This window comes from Pan paniscus, chromosome 20 (genome assembly GCF_029289425.2).
Source record: "Pan paniscus chromosome 20, NHGRI_mPanPan1-v2.0_pri, whole genome shotgun sequence".
NCBI classification, from domain to species: domain Eukaryota; kingdom Metazoa; phylum Chordata; class Mammalia; order Primates; family Hominidae; genus Pan; species Pan paniscus.
In genome coordinates this window covers 45,492,515-45,518,729 of record NC_073269.2, presented here as the reverse complement: position 1 = coordinate 45,518,729, position 26,215 = coordinate 45,492,515, and the positions used below count along the sequence as shown (strand labels likewise).

General features: G+C 51.4%; 2 protein-coding genes across 4 annotated transcripts; one reads left to right on the top strand and one right to left on the bottom strand.

The window, feature by feature from the left end:
* The first annotated feature begins 17,450 nt into the window (after positions 1–17,450).
* On the top strand, positions 17,451–19,719 carry SYCN (syncollin). Its single transcript, XM_034946028.3, has 2 exons — positions 17,451–18,684; positions 19,551–19,719. The coding sequence occupies exons 1-2, from the start codon at positions 18,290–18,292 to the stop codon at positions 19,558–19,560; spliced, it is 405 nt and encodes a 134-aa protein (XP_034801919.1). The 5' UTR covers positions 17,451–18,289; the 3' UTR covers positions 19,561–19,719.
* A 2,097-nt stretch (positions 19,720–21,816) lies between these two features.
* On the bottom strand, positions 21,817–25,876 carry NCCRP1 (NCCRP1, F-box associated domain containing). 3 transcript variants are annotated; one of them, XM_034945767.3, is made up of 6 exons: positions 25,285–25,876; positions 24,493–24,555; positions 24,355–24,406; positions 23,314–23,409; positions 22,089–22,227; positions 21,817–21,957 (listed from the first exon to the last, which is right to left on the bottom strand). In XM_034945767.3, the coding sequence occupies exons 1-6, from the start codon at positions 25,619–25,621 to the stop codon at positions 21,817–21,819; spliced, it is 828 nt and encodes a 275-aa protein (XP_034801658.1). In that variant the 5' UTR covers positions 25,622–25,876. The 3 variants fall into 3 exon arrangements, with proteins under 3 accessions (XP_034801658.1, XP_034801657.1, XP_054959574.2); XM_034945766.3 differs by having other exon boundaries at positions 21,818–22,227; XM_055103599.2 differs by lacking the exons at positions 21,817–21,957; positions 22,089–22,227 and having other exon boundaries at positions 22,235–23,409.
* Between the last annotated feature and the right edge of the window lie 339 nt (positions 25,877–26,215).

Genomic DNA, 26,215 nt, shown 5'->3' with positions numbered 1-26,215 from the left:
GCGATCCTCTGGCCTCAGCCTCCTGAGGAGCTGGGATTACAGGTATGTGCCACCACACTCGGCTAATGTTTGTATTTTTAGTAGAGACGGGGTTTTACCATGTTGGTCAGGCTGGTCTCGAACTCCTGACCTTAAGTGATCTGCCCAACTTGGTGTCCCAAAGTGCTGGGATTACAGGCGTGGGCAACCGCTCTCAGCTGTGTCCTCTCTTCTTAAACCTCCAACTCTTCCTCCCACATGTCCAGGCTCACGGATGGCTTTGTTTCTTTCACTGAAAACACAGAAGCCATAGAAGAGAAATCCCCTGTGCTCCCACCAGCACCTCTACTTACTTCCCAGCGTCTAGGCCTAGATACTCTGCTATCCTCCTGTTCCAATTTGATATGATCCCCAACCTCCTTTCCAAGCCCAACTTCTCCACTTGGCCTCTGTGTCCCACCCTCTCTCTCAAGAACACGCTCCACAGTTCTCCCCACATTCTTGCATCATCAGTTGCACCTTATTTAATGAAATTCTGGACAGGAACAGTGGCTCATGCTTGTAATCCCAGCACTTTGGGAGGCTGCGGTGGGAAGATCACTGAAGCCCAGGAGTTTGGAGGCTGCAGTGAGCTATGATCGTGCATTCCAGCCTAGGTGACAGAGCAAGATGAAAGAAAGAAAGAAAGAAAGAGAGAGAGAGAGAGAAAGAAAGAAAGAGAAAGAAGGAAGGAAGGAAAGGAGGGAGGAAGGGAGGAAGGAAGGAAAGGAAGGAAGGAGAAAGAAAGAAGAAAGGAAAGAAAGAAAGAAAAGGAGAAGAAGGAGAAGGAGAAGAAAAGTAAGGAAGGAAGGAAGTAAAAGAGAGAAAGGAAGGAGGAAGAGAGGGAACAAAGAAGGAAGGCAGGAAGGGAGAGAAAGAGAAAGAAGAAAGAAAGAAAGAAAGAAAGAAAGAAAGAAAGAAAGAAAAGAAATTCTATCTCCACCGCTACCCCTCCAGCTTCTACTCCATTCCTCTGCTTGTCTTTTCAGCAACAATTGTCAAGCATTGTCTCCATCCTCTTCTTCTCTTCCTACTTCCTCTTGTCTCTACTTCCTCTTCCCCTGTGTCTCTTTTCCACACATTCCAATGAGGCTTTTGCCCCAACCACTGCAGATTCAGCTCTTGTCAAGACAACCAATGACCTCCATGTTGCTAAATCCAGGAGTAACTAACTTCTCAGTTCCATCTTTCCTGATGTGTCAGCAGTGGTGACATGGGTGATGACCCTCTGCTGCTGAGACACATTCTTCACGTCCTTCCATGGTCTAGGTCCCCTCCTGACACTGTCTGCTCCTCCTCGGTCTCTTTTGCTTATTCTTCCTCTCCCTCCTCATTTCTAAACACTGGCATCTGCCAGGCATGGTGGCTCACACCTGTAATCCCAGCACTTTGGGAGGCTGAAGTGGGAGGATCTCTTGAGCCCAGGAGGCGGAGGCTTCAGTGAACTATGATATGGCACCACTGCACTCCAGCCTGGATGACAGAACAAGATCCTATGTTAACAAACAAAAACAAAGGCCAGGCCTGGTGACTCAAGCCTGTAATCCCAGCACTTTAGGAGGCCAAGGCGGGTGGATCACCTGAGGCCAGGAGTTCAAGACCAGCCTGGCCAACCTGGCAAAACCCAGTCTCTACTAAAAAATTCAAAAATGAGTCGGACATGGTGGCAGGTGCCTGTAATCCCAGCCTCTCAGGAGGCTGAGACAGGGAGAATTGCTTGAACCTGGGAGGTGGAGGTTGCAGTGAGCCAAGATCGTGCTACTGAACTCCAGCTTGGGTGACAGACTGGGACTCCATCTCAAAAACAGAAACAGGCTGGGTGCAGTGGCTCACGCCTGTAATCCCAGCACTTTGGGAGGCCAAGGCGGGCGGATCACAAGGTCAAGAGATCGAGACCATCCTGGCTAACATGGTGAAACCCCCGTCTCTACTAAAAATACAAAAATTAGCTGGGCGTCGTGGTGCCCGCCTGTAATCCCAGCTACTTGGGAGGCTGAGGCAGAAGAATCGCTTGAACCCAGAAGGTGGAAGTTGCAGTGAGCCAAGGTCACACCACTGCACTCCAGCCTGGCGACAGAGCAAGACCCTGTCTCAAAAATATATATATAAAATAAAATTTTTAAAAAAAACGGAAACAAAAACAAAAAATCAAAAACACTGGACTACCCCAGGGCTCAGCCCCAGCCTTCTCCCGCATCTATCTGTGATGCAGTTGTCTATTCTCATGGTTTAAAACCCAACCCCACTGCTACAGTGATGACTCCTGGGGAAGATCCAATTACTGATGCAAATTCTTCACCCCTCCCTCCATCTATACCCTCGCCACGGACTTGCCAAAGGCAGAGTGTACTTCTGTGCCCTTTGATGTTGGATCTGGCCATGTGACTGTTTTAAGCCCGTGACATTGATGTCCAGAAGTGAACACCTGAGGCAGGTCATGTCCCTCCCCTGCTCAGAATCTGCCCATGGCTCCATGTCACTCAGGGTAAAGGGAGTGACCTGAATCATTCACTTTATATATTTAGTGGCAAAGACCTTACGTGAGGCCCCCATGACCTGCCCCCATGACCACTCTGACCTCATCTCCTCCCTTTCTCCGTCTACCTCTGTCCACTCCTTTCTATTCCTCAAATATTCCTTTGCACTGGCTGTTCCCTCTACCTCGAATGCTCTTCCCCCAGTATCACCATGTCTCCCTCCTTCTCCTCCTCGAGTCTTCGACCAAATGCTTCTGCATGAGGGTCCCCTGATCACGCTATTCAAAAGGGCACCCGCCTCACTCCATCCTCCCTCCCGGCTGTACTTATCTCCATAGCACCTACTGGGCATGGCATTCAATCACTGCAATTATTATTATTATTATTATTATTATTATTATTATTATTATGAGACAGGGTCTCATTCTGTTGCACAGGCTACAGTGCAGTGGCACATTCTCAGCTCACTGCAGCCTCCACCTCCTGGGTTCAAGCAACTTTCATGCCTCAGTGTCCTGAGTAGCTGGGACTACAGGCACACACCACCACACCCAGCTAGTATTTCTGGTACTTTTAGTAGAGATGAGGTTTCACCATGTTGACCAGGCTGGTCTCGAACTCCTGGCCTCATGCAATCTGCCCGCCTCAACCTCCCAAGTTTCGAGGATTACAGGTGTGAGCCACCGTGCCTGGCAACTACATTTATTTTAAATTGTTTATTGCCTGTCTCCCTCTACTGGAGTGTAATCTCCACAAGGGAAACGTTTTCGTCTACTTTGTGAAGTCACTTGTAAAATTTTAAAATGTGGCTGGGTGTGGTGGCTCACGCCTGTAATCCTAGCACTTTGGGAGGCTGAGGCAGGTGGATCACAAGGTCAGGAGTTCGAGACCAGCCTTGCCAACATGGTGAAACCCCGTCTCTACTAAAAAATACAAAAATAAGCAGGGCATGGTGGCGTGTGCCTGTAATCCCAGCTACTTGGGAGGCTGAGGCAGGAGAATCGGTTGGACCCGGGAAGTGGAGGTTGCAGTGAGCCAAGATCACGCCACTGCACTCCAGCCTGGGTGACAGAGCAAGACTCTGTCTCAGAAAGGAAAAAAAAAAGGGAGAGAGTGGTGTGACCCGTGTCATCTGGGAATGAAGCTTTAAGCACTAAGTGCCGGTGCCTATCCCACCTGCTTTTCCCTGGGATCAGAGACTGGCAATGAGCCAGGGATTAGCTGCTCTCTCAGCCTGGGTGAGGACAATGACAAGCACAGCACCAAACTGTCCTGGGATGAGCACGCGGTGTGAGCAGGGAATCAGCCTTCGCAGGCGTAAGCCGCTGAGACTTGAGGTCATTTGTTACTGCGGGAAAATGCAGCCCATTTTGATGGACTCATTGTCCCATAGGGTAGCTATGAAGATAAAAGAACATGTGTGTAAGGCTATTAGCGGAGAGTCCGGCATGCAATAAAGATGCACATGCTGGTAGTTGTTATTGGTATTCTTTTTATTAGTACCATTTTTATCATTCTTTTTATTACTATTACTTCTTTTTTTTTTTTTTGAGACAGGGTCTTGCTGTGTTGCCCAGGCTGGAATGCAATGGTGCAATTATAGCTCACTGCAGCCTGGATCGCCTGGGCTCAAGTGATGCTCCCACCTCAGCCTCCCCAGTAGCAGGGGCTGTTCCCTCTCTACAGCAACCACACCGGGCTAATTTTTAAATGTTTAGTAGCAACGGGGTCTCACTATGTTGCCCAGGCTGGTCTCAAACTCCCGGGCTCAAGCAATCCTCCTGGCTTGGCCTCCGAAAGTACTGGGATTATAGGTGTGAACCACCACACCCAGCCTACTACTACTTTTGAGCAAAGTGACACCAGTCACTCGAATCTGCCCCTTGCCTACTGGAAGTCCCCTCTCCCAGCCCCCCAGAATCATTTTGGTTCCCTGAAGGACTTCAGCCAACACCGATCGCAGGGGATCTCCTCCCCCAGTTATATATCTTAGGGAATAAGGGAGATTTTAGGGCAGAGTTACTGTTTTCATTTCCTGTGCCTGCTGTAACCAATGGCGATGCACTTAGTGGCTTACAACACCACAGATGTGTTCTTCAGTTGTGGAGGTCAGACGTCTGACTTGGGTCTTACAAGATTAAAATTAAGATGTCAGCAGGATTGGTTCCTTATGGAAGCCCCAGTGGAGAATCCATGCTCTTGACCTTTTCAGCTTCTTTTTTTTTTTTTCTTTTTGTGATGGAGTCTTGTTCTGTTGCCCAGGCTGGAGTGCAGTGGCACGATCTCAGCTCACTGCAACCTCCGCCTCCTGGGTTCAAGCAATTCTCCTGCCTCAGCCTCCAGAGTAGAGGGGATTACAGGCATGCACCACCATGCCTGGCTAATTTTTGTATTTTTTAGTAGAGATGGGGTTTCGCCATGTTGGACAGGCCGGTCTTGAACTCCTGGCCTCAAGTGATCTGCCTGCCTTGACTTCCCAAAGTGCTGGGATTACAGGTGTGAACCACCCTGCTCAGCCGACCTTTTCAGCTTCCAGTGTTGGCCTGCGTTCCTTGGCTCGCGGCCTCCTCCATCTTCAAATAACATCTCTCCAACCTCTGCTTCCATCCTCACCTTGCCTCCTCCTCTGTAGCCAAATCTTCCTCTGCCTCCCTCTTCTAGGGAGCCTAGTGATTCCATTTAGGGTCCACCCAGATCTTCCAGGACAACCTCTGATTGAACGATCCTGAACTCAATCACGTCTGTGAAGTTTCTTTTGCCAAATAAGGTCACCCACAGGTTCCGGGATATCTTGAAAGCCATTATCAGTGACCACACCCCTCTTCTTTCTACTGTACCCAGATTGTAGAAAGGCTGGATTCCACTTTCTCCTGGACATCTATGTCCTCTCTGACTCTGTCATCCCTTCAATGTGCTTCTTATTCCTTCAATCTGTGACATGGCCTCAATATCTGTTCTTCCTTCAGTAATAGGAAATTTGATTTGTGACCAGGCATACAGCTAACCCAAGGCCAGATACATCTTTTTTTTTTTTTTTTTTTTTTTTTTTTTTTTTTTTTGAGATGGAGTCTCGCACTGTCGCCCGGGCTAGAGTGCAGTGGTGCGATCTCAGCTCACTGCAACCTCTGCCTCCTGGGTTCAAACAATTCTTCTGCCTCAGCCTCCTGAGTAGCTGGGATTACAGGCACCTGCCACCATGCCCAGCTAATTTTTTGTATTTTTAGTAGAGACGGGGTTTCGCCACTTTGGCCAGGCTGGTCTTGAACTCCTAACCTCGTGATCCGCCTGCCTCGGCCTCCCAAAGTGCTGGGATTACAGGTGTGAGCCACTGCACCTGGCCCAGATTCATCTTTTTGAGGCATTGAGTGCCCATCTCTAGCTAAGTTCTGGCAGCAAGATGTAGACAGGAGTGTCATGTACCATGCTCCTGGAAGAGCATTCCCTTCTTCTTCCCTCCCTCCCTTCCTCTACCTGTTGACTGGGATGTAGATGGGAAGGATGGAGCTCAAGCAGCCATATTGGGCCACAAGAAAAAGCCACATTTGATGCTGGAGCAACAAGACAGAAGGAGCCTGGGCCCTGACACTGGAGCCCCAGACAGCCTTGGTAGCTGTCTCCCTTCATATGAAAGACAAGAATACTCCTCATTTGTAAAACAAAATACTAATTTTTGGGCAGAATAACAGCCCCCCGAGGTGTCCTCAGAACTAGCGAATATATTATGTTACACAGCAAGGAAGAGTTAAGGTTGCAGATGGAATTAAAGTCACTAATCATTATTTTATTTTATTTTATTTTTTTGAGACAGTCTCACTCTGTCACCCAGGTTGGAGTGCAGCGGTGTGACCTTGGCTCACTACAGCCTCTGTCTCCCGGGCTCAAGCGATTCTCATGCCTCAGCCTCCTGAGTAGCTGGGACTACAGGTGCATGCCACCACATCCAGCTAATTTTTTGTATTCTTAGTAGAGATGGGGTTTCACCATATTGGCCAGGCTGGTCTCAAACTCCTGACCTCAAGTGATCTGCCCGCCTCGGCTTCCCAAAGTGCTGGGATTACAGGCATAAGCCACCACGCATGTCCCATTGATTTTAAAATAAGGAAATTGGGCATGGTGGCACGTGCCTGTAATCCCAGCTACTTGGGAGGCTGGCTGAGGCAGGAGAATTTCTTGAACCTGGAAGGCTGAGGTTGCAGTGAGCTGAGATCATGCCACTGCACTCCAGCCTGGGCGACAGAGCAACACTCCATCTCAAAAAAAAAAAGAAAAGAAAAGAAAAGAAAAGAAATTGACTATGCAACCAGGCTCAGTGTATCCTGGAGCTGAGTGGCTAAAAACATGGACTCTAGGCTGGGTGCGGTGGTTCATGCCTGTAGTCCCAGCACTTTGGGAGGCTGAGGCTGGAGGATCACTTGAGCCCAGGAGTTTGAGACCAGCCTGGGCAACATAGCAAGATTCTGTTTCTACAAAAATATGCAAAAATTAGCCAGGTGTGGTGGTGCATACCTGTAGTCCCGGCTACTCAGGCGGCTGAGGCAGGAGGATTGCTTGAGCCTGGGTAGTCAAGACTGCAGTGAGCCGTGATCATACCACTGCCCTCCAGCCTGGGCAACAGAGTAAGACTCCGTGTCTTTAAAACAAAAAACAGCAACAACAAAGGAAATTATCCTGGATTATGTGGGTAGGACCAGAGTAATTGTAAGGATCCCTTAAAGTGGAAGAGCAGGCAGCAGAAAAGGACAGAGTCATAGAGGGATTTAAAGATTCTCTGTTGCTGACTTCAACAAGGAAGGGGCCACAAGCTAAGGAATGCAAGTGGCCTCTAGAATCTGGAAAATGCAAGAAACAGGATTCTCCCCTGGAGCCTCCAGAAGGAAGGCAGCCCGATGACACCTTGATTTTAGCCAAAGGAGACTCATTTTGGACTTCCAACCTCCAGGACTGTGAGATAATGAATCTGTGTTGTTGTAAAGCACTGTTTGCAATCATTTGTTACGGCAGCAATAGGAAACTGATTCATAATTAATCCAAACTTCTTGCTTGAATCTTTCTCTGACTCTAAAGCTCCTGGTTAATAAGAATAATAATAATCACACTTTGGGAAGTTGAGGCAGGTGGATCACCTAACATCAGGAGCTCGGGACCACCTTGGCCAATATAGGGAAACCCCATCTCTATTTTAAAAAATACAAAAATTAGCCAGGTGTGGTAGTGCACACCTATAATTTCAGCTACTCAGGAGGCTGAGGCAGGAGAATTGCTTGAACCCGGGAGGTGGAGGTTGCAGTGAGGTGAGATCGCGCCACTGCACTCCAGCCTGGGCAACAGAGTGTGAGTCTGTCTCAAAATAAATAAATAAATTAAATAATAATCAAAACCATCATCCATGTCAGTAAACACACTGAGCACTTTCCATGTGCCTGAAATAACCTCAACCCACTATACTTTTTGCTTATGTAAGACACACAACAATCCCACAAAAAAAGTGTAAAGCCTTAAATACAAATGTGGGAAAAGGAACGAGGCTGAAAATAAGCCAGCTAACCATCTATCTTAAATGTGAGGAAAAGAACAGCACGCAAAACTCAAAGAAAAGGGCCAGGCATGGTGGCTCATGCCTGTAATCCCAGCACTTTGGGAGGCCAAGGTGGGTGGATCACTTGAGGTCAGGAGTTCAAGACCAGCCTGGGCAACATGGTGAAACCCCATCTCTACTAAAACTACAAAAAATTAGCTGGGCGTGGTGGCATATGCCTGTAGTCCCAGCTACTTGGGAGGCTGAGGCAGGAGAATCCCTTGAACTTGGGAGGTGGAGGTTGCAGTGAGCCGAGATCGCACCACTGCACTCCAGCTTGGATGACAGAGCGAGACCCCGTTTCAAAAACAAACAAACAAACAAACAAAAAACTCAAAGGAAAAAAGAATAAAGAAAGCAAGCATGAAAGATATAATAGGCTGGGAGCAGCGCTTCACCCCTGAAATCCCAGTGCTTTAGCAGGCCGAGGCAGGAGGATCACTTGAGCCCAGGAGATTGAAAGCAGCTTGGCAACACAGTGAGTGATCCCATCTCTACAAAAAGAAAAAATATTAGCCGGGCATGGTGGCATGCGCCCGTAGTCCCAGCTACTGGGAAGGCTGAGACAGGAGGATTGCTTGGGCCCAAGAGTTCAAGAACAGCCTGGGTAACAGAGTGAGACCAATCTGTACTAAAAAAAAAAAAATAGCTGGGTATGCTGGCACATTCTCAGATACTCTGGAGGCTGAGGCAGGAGGATTGCTCGAACCCAGGAGGTTGAGGCTGCAATTAGCTGTGATCATACCACTACACTCCAGCCTGGGTGACAGAGCAACACCTTAACTAAAAAACAACAACAACAAAAAAGGTATAATAACCAAATCCACAATGGTAACTAATGCTATTTATCATTAATGAAATAAGATCAAATTAAAGAAAAAAATGTACAATAGTGAGAACCCGAACCCACAAAGCCAACTGTTAGTTATCATTGGTGAAGAGTCTAATAAAGATGTTGCAATTATAAGGCCAGATGCGGTGGCTCATGCCTGTAATCTCAGTACTTTGGGAGGCTGAGGCGGGTGGATCACTTGAGGTCAGGAGCTCGAGATCAGCCCCTGGCCAACATGGTGAAACCCTGTTTCTACTAAAAATACAAAAGTTAGCCAGGTGTGGTGGCGGGTGCCTGTAATACCAGCCACTCAGGGGGCTGAGGCACGAGAATCACTTAAACCCAGGAGGCAGAGGTTGCAGTGAGCCGAGATTGCACCACTGCACTCCAGCCTGAGCGACAAGAGCAAAACTCCATCTAAAAAAAAAAAAGTTTTGCAATTATAAATCAAAACTGATAGAGAAAAAATGAGGCCGGGCGTGGTGGCTCACACCTGTAATCCCAGCACTTTGTGAGGCTGAGGCGGGTGGATCACCTGAGGTCAGGAGTTTGAGACCAGCCTGGCCAACATGGTGAAACCTCGTCTCTACTAAAAATACAAAAAATAAGCCAGGCATCGTGGAGTGCACCTATAGTCCCAGCTACTCAGGAGGCTGAGGCAGGAGAATTGCTTGAACCTGGGAGGCGGAGGTCGCAGTAAGCCAAGATTGCACCATTGCACTCTAATCTGGGTGACAGAGCGAGACTCTATCTCAAAAAAAAAAAAAAAGAAAGAAAAGAAAAAATGAGGGAGTCTCTGAGACTACTCTGGCTCAGAGAGTGCCTGATAAAAATTAATAACATTTTAAAAAATAAGAGAGAGCGAGACAGAATGTATCGATGACCAATATTAAGCAATAAGAAACAGGAAACCTCCCTACAAATCTCAAAACTCTAAGAACACGTAAGCAGTTTTTGTGTGTGTATTGTGTCCACTTCACGCATGAGGGAAACTGAAGCTTAGAGAGGCTGAGTAAGTTGCTCAAACTCACACAGCCCATAAAAGGCAGAGGCAGGATTTGAACCCACAGTCCTGGACCCGCTCAATCTCTGTGCTATGGCGCCACCTCCTGAGAGCTTCTGGGTTCCCCCTTCCCGGGCCCTGCTACCAGCGAAACCCTGTCCTCAATCTGGGCTTGGCTTAGGGTTTTCACTCCCCACCCGCAGGGGCTCCCGGACCAACGCTATTGCAGCCCTGAAGAGTTTCAGATCCAGCTTCCTTCACCGGCTTCCTTCAGAATTTAATCTGAGTTTCCATCTCCATCGCTTCCCTGAGTTCTCTGGGCCTGGCTTTCCTCTGTATTCCTGCCACCTCCTCCTGGTGGCAGGTTCCAAATTTGGGCTGTATTCTTGCATTATCTGTCTCAGCTTAGACTGTCAGTTTGCAGAGAGCCTCTCCACTCAAGCAATGGCCCTCAGCAGCCTGGCATGCTCTGGGAACTTGTAGGAAATTCAGACCTAAACCCAGCCGGGCGCAGTGACTCACGCCTGTAATCCCAGCGCTTTGGGAGGCCGAGGCGGGTGGATCGCTTGAGGTCAAGAGTTCGAGATCAGCCTGGCCAACATGGTGAAACCCTGTCTACAGTGTGCCCCAGCCTGGGCGACAGAGCAAGACTCTGTCAAAAAAAAAAAAAAAAAAGGAAATTCAGGACCTAAACCCAAGCCCAAACCTGTTGAAGCAGAATCTGTAGCTTAAGACCTTTCCCATCTCCCTCTCCCTCTCCCTCTCCCTCTAGGAGGTTGGCAGCACCTTAAAAGTTGAGTAGCTCTGGCCTAGACCAGAAAGGGACTGTGGGACCCCGGGAACCTTTAAGACAAGGCACCTCACCTGCCACAGGTGTATCTGAGAAAATGGAGGTGAGCTGTGTCCTGAGGTTAGCTGATGACCAATCTTTTGTCTGTGTTGCAGGAGATTCAAGTCCAGTCTGGGCATTTGGAGCTCCAGGCACTGGAGATGTTCCCTTTTCTAATTGCTAATGACAATATTTTTCTGTAATCAGGAAAATTACATGAAATATACTTTTAAAGGATCTAAACAAATTGAAGTATCAATACAGAAAATTCTAGACGTAGGCTGGGTGTGGTGGCTCACGCCTGTAATCTCAGCACTTTGGGAGGCCGAGGCAGGCAGATCGCTTGAGGTCAGAAGTTCGAGAGCAGCCTGGCCAACATGGTGAAACCCTGTCTCTACTAAAAATGCAAAAATTAGCCGGGCATGGTGGCGTGTCTCTGTAATCCCAGCTATTTGAGAGGCTGTGGCAGGAGAATCGCTTGAACCTAGGAGGCAGAGGTTGCAGTGAGCCAAGATCATGCCACTGCACTCCAGCCTGGGCAACAAAGCAAAACTCCGTCTCAAAAAAAAAAAAAAAGAAAAAGAAAAAGAAAAAGAAAAGAAAATTATAGGTATAATAAACCATTCGTGACATAGGAAGCCTCAGACTGAAGCCCTAGCCATCAGTTCTTAAACTTGAGTGTGCACTGGAGTAACCAGAGGGGCTTGTGAAAACCCAGATTGCAAGGCCCCATCCCAGAGTAGGGCTGGGGTGGGGGTGAGAATTTGAACTTCTAGCAAGTTCTGACAGGATGCTGATGCTGCTGGTCCAGGGAGTACCCTTTGAGAACCACTGTCTCCAAACCACACAGTTACGGCTGCTTTGGGATTATACTATCCCTTAAGAATTATATGGAAATAGCCAGGTGTGGTGACTCACGCCTGTAATCCCAGCACTTTGGGAGGCCGAAGCGGGCAGATCACAAGGTCAGGAGATCCAGACCATCCTGGCTAACAGGGTAAAACCCCATCTCTACTAAAAATACAAAATAATTAGCTGGGCGTGGTAGCAGGCACCTGTAGTCCCAGCTACTCTGGAGGCTGAGGCAGGAGAATGGCGTGAACCCAGGAGGCGGAGCTTGCAGTGAGCTGAGATTGCGCCACTGCACTCCAGCCTGGGTGACAAGTGCAAGACTCCGTCTCAAAAAAAAAAAAAAAAAAAGAATTATATGGAAATAATCTGGCTGGGTGCAGTGGTTCATACCTGTAACCCCAACACATTGGGAGGCCAAAGCAGGAGGATCGCTTGGGCCCAGGAGCTAGAGACCAGCCTGGGCAACATAGCAAGACCTTATCTCTAAAAAAAAAAAAAATTTTTTTTAATTAGCTGGGCTGGCCGGGCACGGTGGCTCAACGCCTGTAATTCCAGCACTTTGGGAGGCCGAGGCAGGCAGATCATGAGGTCAGGAGATCGAGACCATCCTGGCTAACACGGTGAAACCCCATCTCTGCTAAAAATACAAAAAATTAGCCGGGTGTGGTGGCGGGCGCCTGTAGTCTCAGCTACTTGGGAGGCTGAGGCAGGAGAATGGCGTGAACCCGGGAGGTGGAGCTTGCAGTGAGCTGAGATCGTGCCACTGCACTCCAGCCTGGGCGACAGAGCGAGACTCCATCTCAAAAAAAAAAAAAAAAAATAGCTGGGCTTGGTGGTGTGTACCTGTGGTCCCAGCTACTCAGGAGGCTGAGGCAGGAAGATTGCTTGAGGCCAGGAGTTTGAGGCTGCAGTGAGCTGTGATCGCACCACTGTACTCCAGCCTGGACAACAGAGCAAGACCCTGTCTCAAAAAAAGAAAGAAAATGTCATTCAGTGTCATATCTTTACAAAATTGTAATGCATTCTGATGACCCAGTATGAACTTAAGTACCGATCTGAGTATTTTCCTGTATTTATGCAACACACAGCATTTTCATTTAAATTATGTACAACCTATAATGTTGTTTATGTTCAAGTACCACCCTGATGGAGACAAATACTTTCGTTTTTCTTCTAGTGGCAATTTCACATGTATAAGCAATCTCTCTTTTTATGCTGTGCTGAAAAATGTCAAATCAAGGTTGTAAAACCTGAAAAGAGGATTCCTTATTATCCAAACCAAAATATATCAGTGGATATGAAACAAACCAACCAACCTGTCATTCTTCCCATTGCATTCCTTTGTATGCCCCTGTTCTAACTCTTTTCACGTTGTGTTCGAATTATTGATTTATTTACCATCTGACATTCTCAAGGGCTCATGATTCCTCAAGGGCAGGACATTGTCCTATTAGAAAAAATTGTGTAATAAGATGTTCGCTTTTCTACTATTTGTCTAGTTTGTGTTAATAAATACTGAGGAAATTGTTTCTGGGTGAGGACGCTGTGCGCCTGTGTGTGTGTGTGACGTGTGCTTATGTGAAACAAGTCAGATGTGTGTGTGTGAGATTTCACATGATTTGTGGTGGCTCATGCCTATAATCCCAGCACTTTGGGAGGCTCAGGTGGGAGGATTGCTTGAGGCCAGGATTTTGAGACCAGTCTAGCCAACAGATTGAGACCCCGACGATGTAAAAAAAAAAAAAAAAAAGAGGCCGGGCGCGGTGGCTCACGCCTGTAATCCCAGCACTTTGGGAGGCAGAGGTGGGTGGATCACCTGAGGTCAGGAGTTTGAGACCAGCCTGGCCAACATGGCAAAACCCTGTCTCTATTAAAAATACAAAAAATTAGCTGGGCATGGTGGCGGGCACCTGTAATCCCAGCTACTTGAAAGTCTGAGGCAGGAGAATCGCTTGAACCCAGGAGGCAGAGGTTGCAGTGAGCTGAGATCGCACCATTGCACTGCAGCAGCCTGGGCAACGAGAGCGAAACTCTGTCTCAAAAAAAAAAAAAAAAGATTTCACAGGTGTGAGATTGTGAGATTTGTAGAGTGTAGGGCGGGAGTGGAGGAAGGCTGGAGGCTTGTTTGTGACAATGGCTGTGTGTGGTTCCGTTGGGGGACAGGGGTAGGTGTTGCCCCAGATCTGTGCATGTGTCTGCCCTAGGATTCACCAGTGAGAATCCAGGACCATCAGTGGCTGGCTGTGTGATGCGTGTCCCTACTCCCTGCCCGTGTGTGAGGCGGGATTGAAAATGCTGTGCCCAGGCCCTGGGTCTCTGTGGGGTCTGTCAGACGCGGGCTGTGTACTGTGCCTCAGTGGGTTCCGTGTTCCTTCCTGTGCCTGCGTCTGTCTCCCTGTCAGGGTCTCCCTAGCCATGTCGCTCTCTGTGTCTGAAGTTCATGGCCCTCCGGGGTGGGCGGGACTCTAAGTGACTCTGCTGTCCTCCATCCCTGTGTCTGGGCCGGTGCAGAGCCAGAGGGTGGGTGTTCTGTGTCCCTGGGACCAAGGAGGCTCTCTGGGAAGTCAGCAGCTGGAGATTAGATTTCAAGGGATCACAAAAGGAAATGAGAAAGAAGGATCCCTGGGCAGGGCCAGGCCAATGGCCAGGGTCTCAGAGCTGTTAGGAGAACAGTCATAGTAGCTCCCATGTATTGAGTACCTAAGATGTGTTGGGCACTGTACTTCATGCTTTATGTATTTGCATTTATACTATTGTGTTAATGCAATATTGTATATTAAGTATTCATATTACATACATGTACATATATATGTATGTATATATATTTCTTTTTTTTCTTTCTTTTTTTTTTTTTTGGAGACGGAGTCTCACTCTGTCACCCAGGCTGGAGTGCAATGGCACGATCTTGGCTCACTACAACCTCCGCCTCCCAGGATCAAGCGATTCTCCTTCCTCAGCCTCCTGAGTAGCTGGGATTACAGGCATGTGCCACCGCGCCCAGCTAATTTTTGTATTTTTTTAGTAGAGACAGGGTTTCACCATGTTGGCCAGGCTGGTCTCGGAACTCCTGACCTCAAGTGATCCTCCCGCCTCGGCCTCCCAGAGTGCCAGGATTACAGGCATGAACCACCGTGCCCAGCCTATATTATATTTATAAATAACAATTATATGGATTGTTCATAATGTATTATATCAGTTGTAAATTACTTTATAGAGACGTCTTTTTTTTTTTTTTTTTTTTTTTGAGACAGGGTTTCCGTCTATTGCCCAGGCTGGAGCACAGTGGTGCAATCACAGCTCAATGCAGCCTCGACCTCCTGGACTCAAGTGATCCTCCTGCCTTGGCCTCCTAAGTAACTGGGACTACGGGCATTTGCCATCGTGCCTGGCTCATGAGACCTCATTTTCTATTATCCCATTGAAGGTAGGAGGAAACTGAAGCTCAGAGAGGTAAGTTCATTTTCCCAAGGTTGCTCAGCAAGCAGGTGGCAGAGTAAACATCCGAACCCACTTCCAAGTGTTTCCAGTCTTTGGCTCTCTACAACAGCCCTACCCCGCCCGAGGTGGAAGCCACAGCATCTAAGGAGGACCAGCAGGGCATAGGTTTAGCTGAGCGACCATGGATAACAGCAAATTGTTGGTGTTATGTTGTTGTGATGGTTGAGGTTTATGGAGTCCTTACTATGTGCCAGGCACTGTGCTAAAGGTTTTAATAATAATAATGATGCACCGGGTGCAGTGGCTCATACCTGTGATCCCAGCACTGTGGGAGGCAGGAGGACTGATTGAGCCCAAGAGTTCGAGACCAGCCTGGGCAACATGGTGAAACCCCATCTCTACAAAAAAATCAAAAAATTAGCAGGGTGTGGTGGTCCGGGCCTGTGGTGGCATGTTCCCTACTCAGGAAGCTGAGGTGGGAGGATTGCTTAAGCCCAGGAGGTTGAGGCTGCAGACCTGGGAGACGGAGTGAGACTATCTCTTAAAAAAAAAAAAAAAAAAAAAAAAAAAAAGATGGTGGTGATGATGATGGCAAATGCTCATATGGCACTTAGCAAAGGCCGATCCCTTCTCTAAGTGCTGTTATGTGGATTAATTCATTTATTCCTTTTTTTTTTGGCAGGGTCTCACTCTATCACCCAGGCTGGAATGCAATGGCACGATCTCAGTTCATTGCAGCCTCGGCCTCCCAGGTTTAAGCAATTCTTCTGCTTCAGCCTCCCAAGTAGCTGGGATTACAGGCACCTGCCACCACGCCCGGATAAGTTTTGTATTTTTAGTAGAGATGGGGCTTTGCCACGTTGGCCAGGCTGATCTCGAACTCCTGACCTCAAGTGATCCTCCTGCCTTGGCCTCCCAAAGTGCTGGGATTACAGGCGGTGAGCCTCTGCGCCCAGCCCAATTAATTTATTCCTTATACCAGCACTCTGAGGTAGGTACCATCAGCGTGTCCCTGAGGCCTTCATGTGCACAGCTTGTAGAGGAGCTGAGATTTGGACCCAGGCAGTTTGACTCCATGGACTGTCCTCCTAAACCACATCCCTTCTACCATCTCCTGCAACCTTTTCAACATTCCTATGGCGTAGGAGGAAACATTACCCATTTCACAGATGAGGAAACCAAGGCCCACACCTGTACTGACAGAGCCAGTGGACCCTCGTCTCTCTAATCAGCGCATCCACACACTTGACTTTGTTTTGGGAAGAGGCTGGGAACTCCAAAGAACCTTGGAAGGGCTTTGGCCAGGCTCCCAGAGGTCCGGGTCCCTGTTCAGCCCGAGGGTTCCAATCTCCCTCTCCTTCCTATACTGCTCTAATTTTTCCTTTGCTTGTTTCTTTTCTCTTTCTCTCTCTTTTTTTTTTTTTTTTTTTTTTTGACAGAATCACTCTGTCACCCAGACTGGAGTGCAATGGTGTGATCTCGGCTCAAGGCAACCTCTGCCTCCTCGGTTCAAGCAATTCTCCTGCCTCAGCTTCCCGAGGCTCTGTGTGTCACCGTGCCCAGCTAACTTTTGTATTTTTAGTAGAGACAGGGTTTCACTATGTTGGCCAGGCGGGTCTCGAACTCCTGACCTCAAGTGATCCACTCACCTGGGCCTTCCAAAGTGCTGGGACTACAGGCGTGAGCCACTGCTCCCAGCCCTTGTTTCATTTCTATTGGCTGATTGGTAAGAGCTCATTTTATATGATAGGAATTGAGTCTATTTTTCCCTGGATGGGTTTGTGGGTTTTGTTTTGTTTTTGCTATATGACAGTTTTTACAGTTTTATACAGCTCAAAATCTATAAAACAAGATTGAAGTTTTATAGGTTGAAGATTTCCAACCTTAGTTAAGAAAGTCTCCTGGCTCCTGGGGTGGGAGTTGCAGGCTGTTCCCTCCCTCTCCCTCTCCTAGGCCTGTACTTAGCATGTGGGAGGGAGGAGTGCATTTCTTGTCAATTTGTATGCACTCTTTTTTTTTGACATGATCTCGGCTCACTGCAACCTCCACCTCCCAGGTTCAAGTGATTCTCATCCCTCAGCCTCCCGAGTAGCTGGGACTACAGGCACGTGCCACCGCGCCTGGCTAATTTTTGTACTTTAAGTAGAGACGGGGTTTCACCATGTTGGCCAGGCTGGTCTCGAACTCCTGGCCTCAAAGATCCACCTGCCTCAGTCTCCCAAAGTATTGTGATTACAGGCGTGAGTCACCGCGCCCAACCTGTGTGCACTCTTTATATATTATAGCTTGCAATGCTATGCTTTTGAAATGTTGCAAATATCTCCTCAAGCCTTTGTACACTGTCTTGCAAAAGGTTTTTAACGTGTTATGCAAATACTGCTATCTTGTACTTCACAGATTATGGATTGCCAGCCTTGGTTGGGAAGATTGCCCAGTCTGAGCCTGGTGGGGGTGGGGGGTGAGGCGTTGGGCTCCTCCCCATCTCCTTCTCTACCTGCCCCCCCACCACAAGGGCCTCTATCCTTATCTCCAGCTTCTCCTTTCCCAAGGTCCTGCCTCCCAGGGAGGGAGCCTGCCCAGCCAGGAGGCCCCAGCCTCCCACTCCTGCCTCCCCCTCCCAGTCTTTCCTTATTTAGAATAAGGGTTGTTCCATTCCTTATCTTTTTTTTTTTCCTGTCTTTTTTGCCCAGGCTGGAGTGCAGTGAAACGATCTCGGCTCTCTGCAGCCTCGAACTCCCGGGCTCAAGCGATCCTTCCGCCTCTGCTTTGTGAGTAGATGGGACTACAGGCCATGCCACCACGCTGAGCTAATTTTATTTTTCAGTAGGGATGGGATCTTGCTATGTTGCCCAGACTGGTCTCAAACTCCTGGGCCCAAGCGATCCACCCGTCTAGGCCTCCCAAAGTGCTGGGATTACAGGCGTGAGCCACCAGCAAGCCCCATGTCAATTTTTAAGAGCTCTCCCCATTTCTGTCTATTAACCTATGCCACCCTCTGTGTTGCAAATGACTCCTCCTCAAGTTCTGTCTATTGTCTCTCTTTATAATGTTGTTGGTCACCTAACATCTTAAGGTGCTAAGTTGTATACACAGCGTCCACCTTGTACTCAGGGTTGTGGGTTTCCGACCTAGGTTAGGCAGGTCTCCCGGCTCCTGAGGGAGGGGCGCCCTCCCCTTCCCTCGATGAGTCCTTATCTCGCAGCTTGTCCCTTCCCACGGGTCGGGCGCATAAAAGCGCGCGGGGCTGCGGCAGGGCACTGCCACCATGTCCCCGCTGCGCCCGCTGCTGCTGGCCCTGGCCCTGGCCGCCGTGCCTTGCGCCCAGGGCGCCTGCCCCGCCTCCGCCGACCTCAAGCACTCGGACGGGACGCGCACTTGCGCCAAGCTCTATGACAAGAGCGACCCCTACTATGAGAACTGCTGCGGGGGCGCCGAGCTGTCGCTGGAGCCGGGCGCAGATCTGCCCTACCTGCCCTCCAACTGGGCCAACACCGCCTCCTCACTTGTGGTGGCCCCGCGCTGCGAGCTCACCGTGTGGTCCCGGCAAGGCAAGGCGGGCAAGACGCACAAGTTCTCCGCCGGCACCTACCCGCGCCTGGAGGAGTACCGCCGGGGCATCTTAGGAGACTGGTCCAACGCTATCTCCGCGCTCTACTGCAGGTGCCCGGCCGCCCAAAGCTCCGAGCTCACCCCAGGCCCAGGCCCCAGCTCCGCATAAGCCCCCACACCCACCACCCAAGCCCCGAGGCTGCTCCACACCCCTGAGCTCCCGACTGGAACAGGGAGCACCAGGCCTCCCTAGAACCAGTCCTGGAGGCCCCCATCTCAGAGTCCTCACCCAAACCAGGTCCTCCTTCTCCTCACCTCCAGCACCAGGTCCCCACTCCACCTGCAGCCCAGGCCCCTGGGACGGAGATCTCCGCCCCAACTCTGAGATTCAGAGCCAACCCTCCACCTTCTGGAATCTTCCGCCTACCCACCCGCCCACAAGCTGTACTTCCCAGAGAGGGCTGGCTAATTCTGGGGACTGAGAGCTCCTAGACCCCCTCACCTTGGAGTCCCCAGAACCAAAGCCAGCCCCCACCCCCCAGATCATCACATCTCAAAGCTCCCAGACTCCAAAACTAACCCAGACCTCAAGACCCCAGACTCAATTATAGGAACACCCACTGTGTAGCCTTCATGCTCTCCACTCCCCTACACCCTCCAGACCAGCCTCAGCCCTAAAACCGGTCCCACAGCCCACCCCCAAGACCCAACCCTGGAGGTCCCTGAGGCCACCTTGCACTCACAGACCTGGGACCTAGATCCAGCGGTGACACCCTCCCAAACCCTCCCCAGCCACTCCTGTCCCCCAAGAGCTCCAAGGAGCCCCCAGCTCCAAACTCCCAGGCTAGGATCCCTGGTTCCTGAACTTGGAGCCTCAGACCCAGACTCCCCAGCTCCCACCCAGTCTCAGGCTTCTAGAACTCACCAGACTCTGGGTCTCTGAGAGCCCCTGGAAGGAATTCTTGATTACATTTCAGGTGCAGCTGATGCATTGCTGGTCTCTCATCTGCAGCTTCCAGAGTGCCAAGCCCCTCACTCAGCCCATCCCTGGGCTCTGCTCCGGGGCCCCAAGACCCAGGAGGAGGAGCGTTCTGCCTGCCCCCTCCCACCTCCCCTGCAATACAGCCTTTGTGCAGTTGTCCCCGTCTGTCATCTGCTTGTCCCTGGGATGCAAGGACCGGGTGGGATGGAGGAGACAGCAGGGTGGTTGGGCCTGGGTCAGCCCATACCCAGGACAATGCCATGGATAAGGACACACCATCGACTCGGACATGGTTTTAGGTGTGCACGAAGACACGCACCCACAGAAGGACACGTGAGTGAACTGCAGGGGAACCTTGGGCTGATTGTTAAATATGAAACATGCCCCATCCTTTTCAGTAATAGCCCTTCCTTAGCCCTGGTGTGGTGGCTCAGGCCTGTAATCCTAGCACTTTGGGAGGCTGAGGTGGGCGGATCACCTGAGGTCAGGAGTTCAAGGCCAGCCTGGCAAACATGGTGAAACCCCGTCTCTACTAAAAATACAAACATTAGGGCTGGGCGCGGTGGCTCACGCCTGTAATCCCAGCACTTTGGGAGGCCGAGGCAGGCGGATCACGAGGTCAGGAGATTGAGACCATCCTGGGTAACACAGTGAAACCCCGTTATCTACTAAAAATACAAAAAAATTAGCCAGGCGTGGTGGTGGGCGCCTGTAGTCCCAGCTACTCGGGAGGCTGAGGCGGGAGAATGGCGTGAACCTGGAGGCGGAGCTGGCAGTGAGCCGAGATCATGCCACTGCACTCCAGCCTGGGTGACAGAGCGAGACTTCATCTCAAAACAAAACAAAACAAAACAAACAAACAAACAAAAAAACCCCACAAACATTAGCCAGAAATCGCTTGAACCTGGGAGGTGGAGGTTGCAGTGAGCCGAGATCGTGCCATTGCACTCCAGCCTGGGCAACAGAGGGAGCACTCTGTCTCAAAACAAACAAACAAACACTCTTCCTTGAGCCGTTTCTGGCCTCCAGGGACCTCCAGACTCCCTCCATGGTTCCTGCAGGGGACAGCAGGGGGCCTTCTAGGACCCAGCCCTGTGCTAGGGCTAGGATCTGCAAGTGATCAGATCAGGACTTAGAGGTTGATAAATGCTTTTAATCCCCACATTCCACACACGGGGGACGCTGTCATTCACAGAAATTTCTGTTCTGGTCGCAGTCTGTGTCCCCACCACCCTCATGAATGAGGGACTTTGATAGATGCCTGGGTTTGTGGGCTCTGCGGTAGCTGGAGGAGATACACAAAGGGTCCTCGGAGGAGGGTGTGGGACAGCTTTGAGGGGACAACCACTGCAGACACCTGGAGGGAGCTAGGAGAGATTCTGAGACTTAAGAGACATGGAATGGCTGGGCGCAGTGACTCACGTCTGCAATCCCAGCACTTTGGGAAGCCAAGGTGGGCAGATCACTTGAGGTCAGGAGTTTGAGACCAGCCTGGCCAACATGGCGAAATCCCGTCTCTACTAAAAATATAAAAATTAGTCGGGGGAGGTGCTGTGCACCTGTAATCCCAGCTACTTGAGAGGCTGAGGCAGGAGAACCACTTGAACCTGAGAGGTGGAAATTGCAGTGAGCCGAGGTCGTGTCACTACACTCCAGCCTGGGTGACAGAGTGAGATGCCATCTCAAAAAAAAAAAAAAAAAAAAGGTAGGTAAGTGGAGATGCTAAGGGGAGATGTGTGAAGAGATCAGAGGTCAAGGTCAGTTCAGAAGGACCCCGGGATGTGAAGGTAATGGAAGATCAAGGATCGGGGCGGTTAAATGGGACAGGAACTGAGCGAAGTGAATGGCTCCATTCCCCCTTCAACACACATTCGCTGCCACCCACTCCGTTCACAGCCCTGGGCTGGGTGGTGTTGGCGACACAGCAGTGAGCATTCAGTTTCAGTGAAGTTCAAAGAAGCAGAGACCAGCCCTCAGCATCCTTGGGCACAGGTGTCTATGCATTCTCTCAACAGAGATCTACAGGGCATCTGTGCCAGAGCATCTGTCAGGCACTGAATTTACAAGGAGTGGCTCCGCCCTCATGGGGCTCAGACAGTGCTGGGAAAATGCTGGAGTCCACCGCTTAAGGGTGTGTGAAGCTGTCCATCAAGTGAGAAGCCAAGGGCCAGGGAGAAATAAGAGGCCTAGGAGGTGACTAAGAGTTGGGGCTCCTAAAGGTCAGGGAGGTGCTGTGGGGTCAGGACAGAGGAGCCAGCCAGTCACTCCCGGAGCTGCACAGACACGGAGGAGTCGGTCACCCGTGTCCGCCGCAGCCCACCAGGCTCCATGCGGTTCTTGGCCTTGTGCAGGAAGTGGATAAAGCGCACACCGGGACCATAATGGCGGAATACGTGGGACACCTGTGGTGACAGCACCCGGGGTTAGGGAGGAGCCCTTTTTGAGGACCCGCGGACCTGTTCTCCTCCCTCTGTGAGGTCTTGGGACAAGAACACACGTCTGGGGTTGAGGGCCCCGGGGCTGAGAGTCTCACCTGGACCCAGCGGCCAGGGGGTCCTCTCCCAGAAGTTCGGGGGGCCACGTGGTGCTGAGCAATGACCGTGCGGCGGTCGGCCGCCAGCAGCCAGACGTGCAGCTCATAGACGCACGCATCCAGCCGGCTGTCCTCGAACCTGCAGGCGGGGTCAAGGCCTTCAGCTGTCACTGCAGTCTCAGCTACCCAGCCCCAGCCCCTGGCCCCATTCCCCATTCAACACACATGCTGCTACCTATGCTGTACACAGCCCTGAGCTGGGTGGTGCTGGCAATGTAGCAGTGACCAAGACAGCCCCACACCTTGCCACATGGGATTCACAGTCCAGTGAGGGAGGCAGGCATGCCACCAAACATGACAGCCAGGAACGGCCAGGTTTGGGATGGGGAGCACGGGCAGAGGGGTCAGGGCCAGGATGGGGGGACCCAGGCAGAGGAGTTGGGGACAGAACTGGGGACACAGGCAGAGGGGTTGGGGTCGGAATTGGGGACCCAGGCAGAGGGGTTTGGGCTGGAATTGGAGGCACAGGGCACTGGAGAAAATGCACGTGACCCAGCTGAGGGGTGATCAGGGAGGGCTTCCTGGTGCAGCCATGTGGAAGTGACTCCTAAGGAATAAGAAGGAATTGGTCTTGAGAATAGAGGGTGACAGGCTTTTAAGAAATAAGGAATAGGCTGGGCACGGTGGCTCACACCTGTAATCCCAGCACTTTGGGAGGCCAAGGCGGGCAGATCACTTGAGGTCAGGAGTTCGAGACCAGCCTGGGCAACATGGTGAAACCCCATCTCTACTAAAAATACAGAAATTAGCCGGGTATGGTGGCGCGCGCCTGTAGTCCCAGTTACTTGGGAAGCTGAGGCAGGAGAATCGCTTGAACCTGCGAGGCAGAGGTAGCAGTGAGCCGAGATGGCACCACTGCAGTCCAGCATGGGCGACAGAGTCAGCTGTCTCAAAAAAAAAAAAAAAAAAAAAAGAAAGAAAGAAAGAAAAAAGAAAAAAAAAAGAAAAGAAAAAGAAATAAAGATCAGCCTCAGTAACCCCCTGGCACATTTCAAAATCTGAAAGGCTCAAACAGAAGGGGCCAGGGAGGTGGGCAGGGCAGGACCCTGTAGCACCAGGAGGGTCTTGGTGAAGGGCTGAAAGCAAGGGGAGCTCAGAGTAAGGCTCATGCTCTGGGCAGCCCTGCGTGATCACGGGGTCAGGCTGGCGGGGGAGGGGCACGCACCAGTCCATGACCGTAATGGCTGGTTGTTCGTCATCCAGCAGCTCCTCCCACAGGCCCTCGGCCAGAAGGTCCACACACTGCTGCTTCACTGTCCAGCTGTGAAAGAAGGGCCAGGAGAGGCGGGGTCTGCGATCTGCCAGGATCCTCAGGGATCTCCCCGGTCGGCCTGGCTCCAGGGAGCAGGAAGCCCTGTCTTAGTGCTTTCTTAGGGATAGCTTGGGTCCCCACACGTGGGGTGCTCCCTCAGCACCTTCCACTCTCAGTTCCCACGGGCCCCTCTGAGGGCAATGCATCCTGAACCCCATGCTACAGACAAGGAACCTGAGGCTGAGGATGGAGACGTGTCCAAGGTCAAGCAGCAAACATGTGGCAGAGCCAGGATCCCAACCCTGGCCTGTGTGACCCTGAGCCTCCAAGTCACACCAGCTCATCTACTGTGCAGGAGCAAGGCTCTGTTTCATGGAGGACAGGGACCTGGGGTGACTCTTCCCCTCCCAGGGAAAGAGCCTTAGAATAATTACAACAATAACAAGAATAGCCAGGCGCGGTGGCTCATGCCTGTAATCTGAGCACTTTGGGAGGCTGAGGCAGGCAGATCACTTGAGGTGAGGAGTTCGAGACCAGCCTGGCCAACATGGTGAAACTCCGTCTCTACTAAAAATACAAAATGAGCTGGGCATGATGGTGCACACCTATAATCCTAGCTACTCAGGAGGCTGAGGCAGGAGAATTGCATGAACCTGGGAGGCAGAGGTTGCAGTGAGCTGAGATTGCATCACTGCACTCCAGTCTGGGCAACAGAGTGAGACTTCATCTTAAAAACAAAAACCAAAAACCAATAATAGCTGCTATTGACTGGTGCTAGCCAGACCTGGCCGGGCCCTATGCTGTGTGTTTTACAAGCATTCTCTCTTATGCTAACCCTGTTTACAGAGCAGGAAATGGAGGTCCAGAGAGGCCAAGTCAGTTTCTCCAGGTCTCACAGTGAGGAAGGGTGGAGCAGGGAATGGAGTGTAAGCCACACTGGCCCTGGCGACTCACCTTTGGTTCTGCTGGAGCTTTTCAGTTCTAATGTACCAACCACGGAAATTGCCTGCAGGTTGGGGAGCAAAGGGTTAGAACACCCCAACGCTGGAGGACCCTCCCCACCCTCAGCAACCTGGCCCTCCAAGCACTTACCCAGAGTTTCCAGGGGTCGCTGGGTGGGACCAGTAGGGGGTGCTGGCTCATAAATGTTGATGCCTGAAATGGACAGGTGAGTGGAGCCTCTGGGCAGCCCCTCCATCTTCCACCGCCTCACCCCTCCCTACCCGCAGGGCTATACACTGGAAGGGCAGGAATCTGTGCCAGGTCAGGGAAGCCCAGCAGGGATGAGTGAGTCAGGGCTCTGGGCTGGGGAGAGGGCAATGCCAGGGGTAAGTGGGGTGTGGTGAGACAGAGACAGAGGGACAGAGAGAAGAACCCAGAGAAAGAGACAGGCCAAGAGTTTGAAACCAGCCCAGCCTGGCTAACATGACGAAACCCTGCCTCTACTAAAAATACAAAAATTAGCCAGGCATGGTGGTGCATGCCTGTAATCCCAGCTACTCGGGAGACTGAGGCAGGAGAATTGCCTGAGCCTGGGAGGCGGAGGTTGCAGTGAGCTGAGATTGCACCACTGCACTCCAGCCTGGGCGACAGCAAGACTCCGTCTCAAGAGACAGAAACATAGGCAGAGGGGGAGAGAGAGAGGAGGAGAGAGAAAGAGAGACGGAGAGGTGTGAGGGAGAGGTGTGAGAGAGGTAGGTAAGAGACATGACAGAGAGACAGGTGGTAAAATGGAGAGGCACAATGACAGAAAAGGAGACAGAGGGATGCAGAGAAATGCAGAGACAGAGAGAGACAAAGAGGTAGAGAGATAAGGAAACAGGGAAAGAGGAAGAGACAGACGGTCAGGGTGGTGCCTCCTGGCTGCTCTGGGCCCTTGCGCACCTTCGGGGTTGGGCGAGCGCAGCAGGTTGCGGTAGAGCGGCCGCCGCAACAGGAGCAGCTTCCAGGTGAGGCGCTGGGGCAGCTCCAGGCCCCCGCTCAGCGGCCCCCACTCCTCCAGCAGCAGCTGCCGGGCGTGAGCCTCGGACGGTTGCGCCGGCTCGGGGAGCTCGGGGGCCTCCGGGGCTGCGGGCGATGGCAGCGACGGCGGCGAGGGCAGTGGTGGCGGCGACGGCGGCGGTGAAGGCGACCGTGGCGAGGGAGGCAGCTCCTGGGGGCTCGCGGGCCCATCGGCTTCCATCCCGCCACCAAGCGCGTGTCCCTCACGCACCTCCTCCATCCCTCGAGGCTGCGCGACTGTCCCGGTTTCGCAGGGCTGGGGTTAACTGGGAGCGGGAAGGGGCAGGGCACCCTGGCTGACATTTAAGAGAGGGGCGTGTCGGGGGAGGATCTTGTCCCTCGGACCCTCCTCCCTCAGACCCAGGAGTCCAGGCCCCAGCCCCTCCTCCCTCGGACCCAGGAATTCAAGACCCCAACCCCTCCTCCCTCAGACCCAGGAGTCCAGGCACCAGCCCCTCTTCCCTCAGACCCAGGAGTCCAGGCACCAGCCCCTCTTCCCTCAGATCCAGGAGTCCAGGCACCAGCCCCTCCTTCTTCACACCCAGAAGTCCAGGCACCAGCCCCCTCCTTAGGTCCCCAGACTTCCTGCCCCAATTTTCCCAGGGCCAGCTGAGGACCCAGCGTGAGCCTGACAGAGCGTGTGACAAATGCGCTAATGCCAGGGCTCCGGGCTGTCTAATGGGACCTGTGCACCTCATTAAGATCCAGCATGGCAGGATTAAGAGGCTAATTAACGAAGACCCCCCTCCTCCCCCTCCCCACTCTGCAGAGGGGGAGTGGATGGATGAGCTGAGGTGCAAAGGGAAGGTCCTGC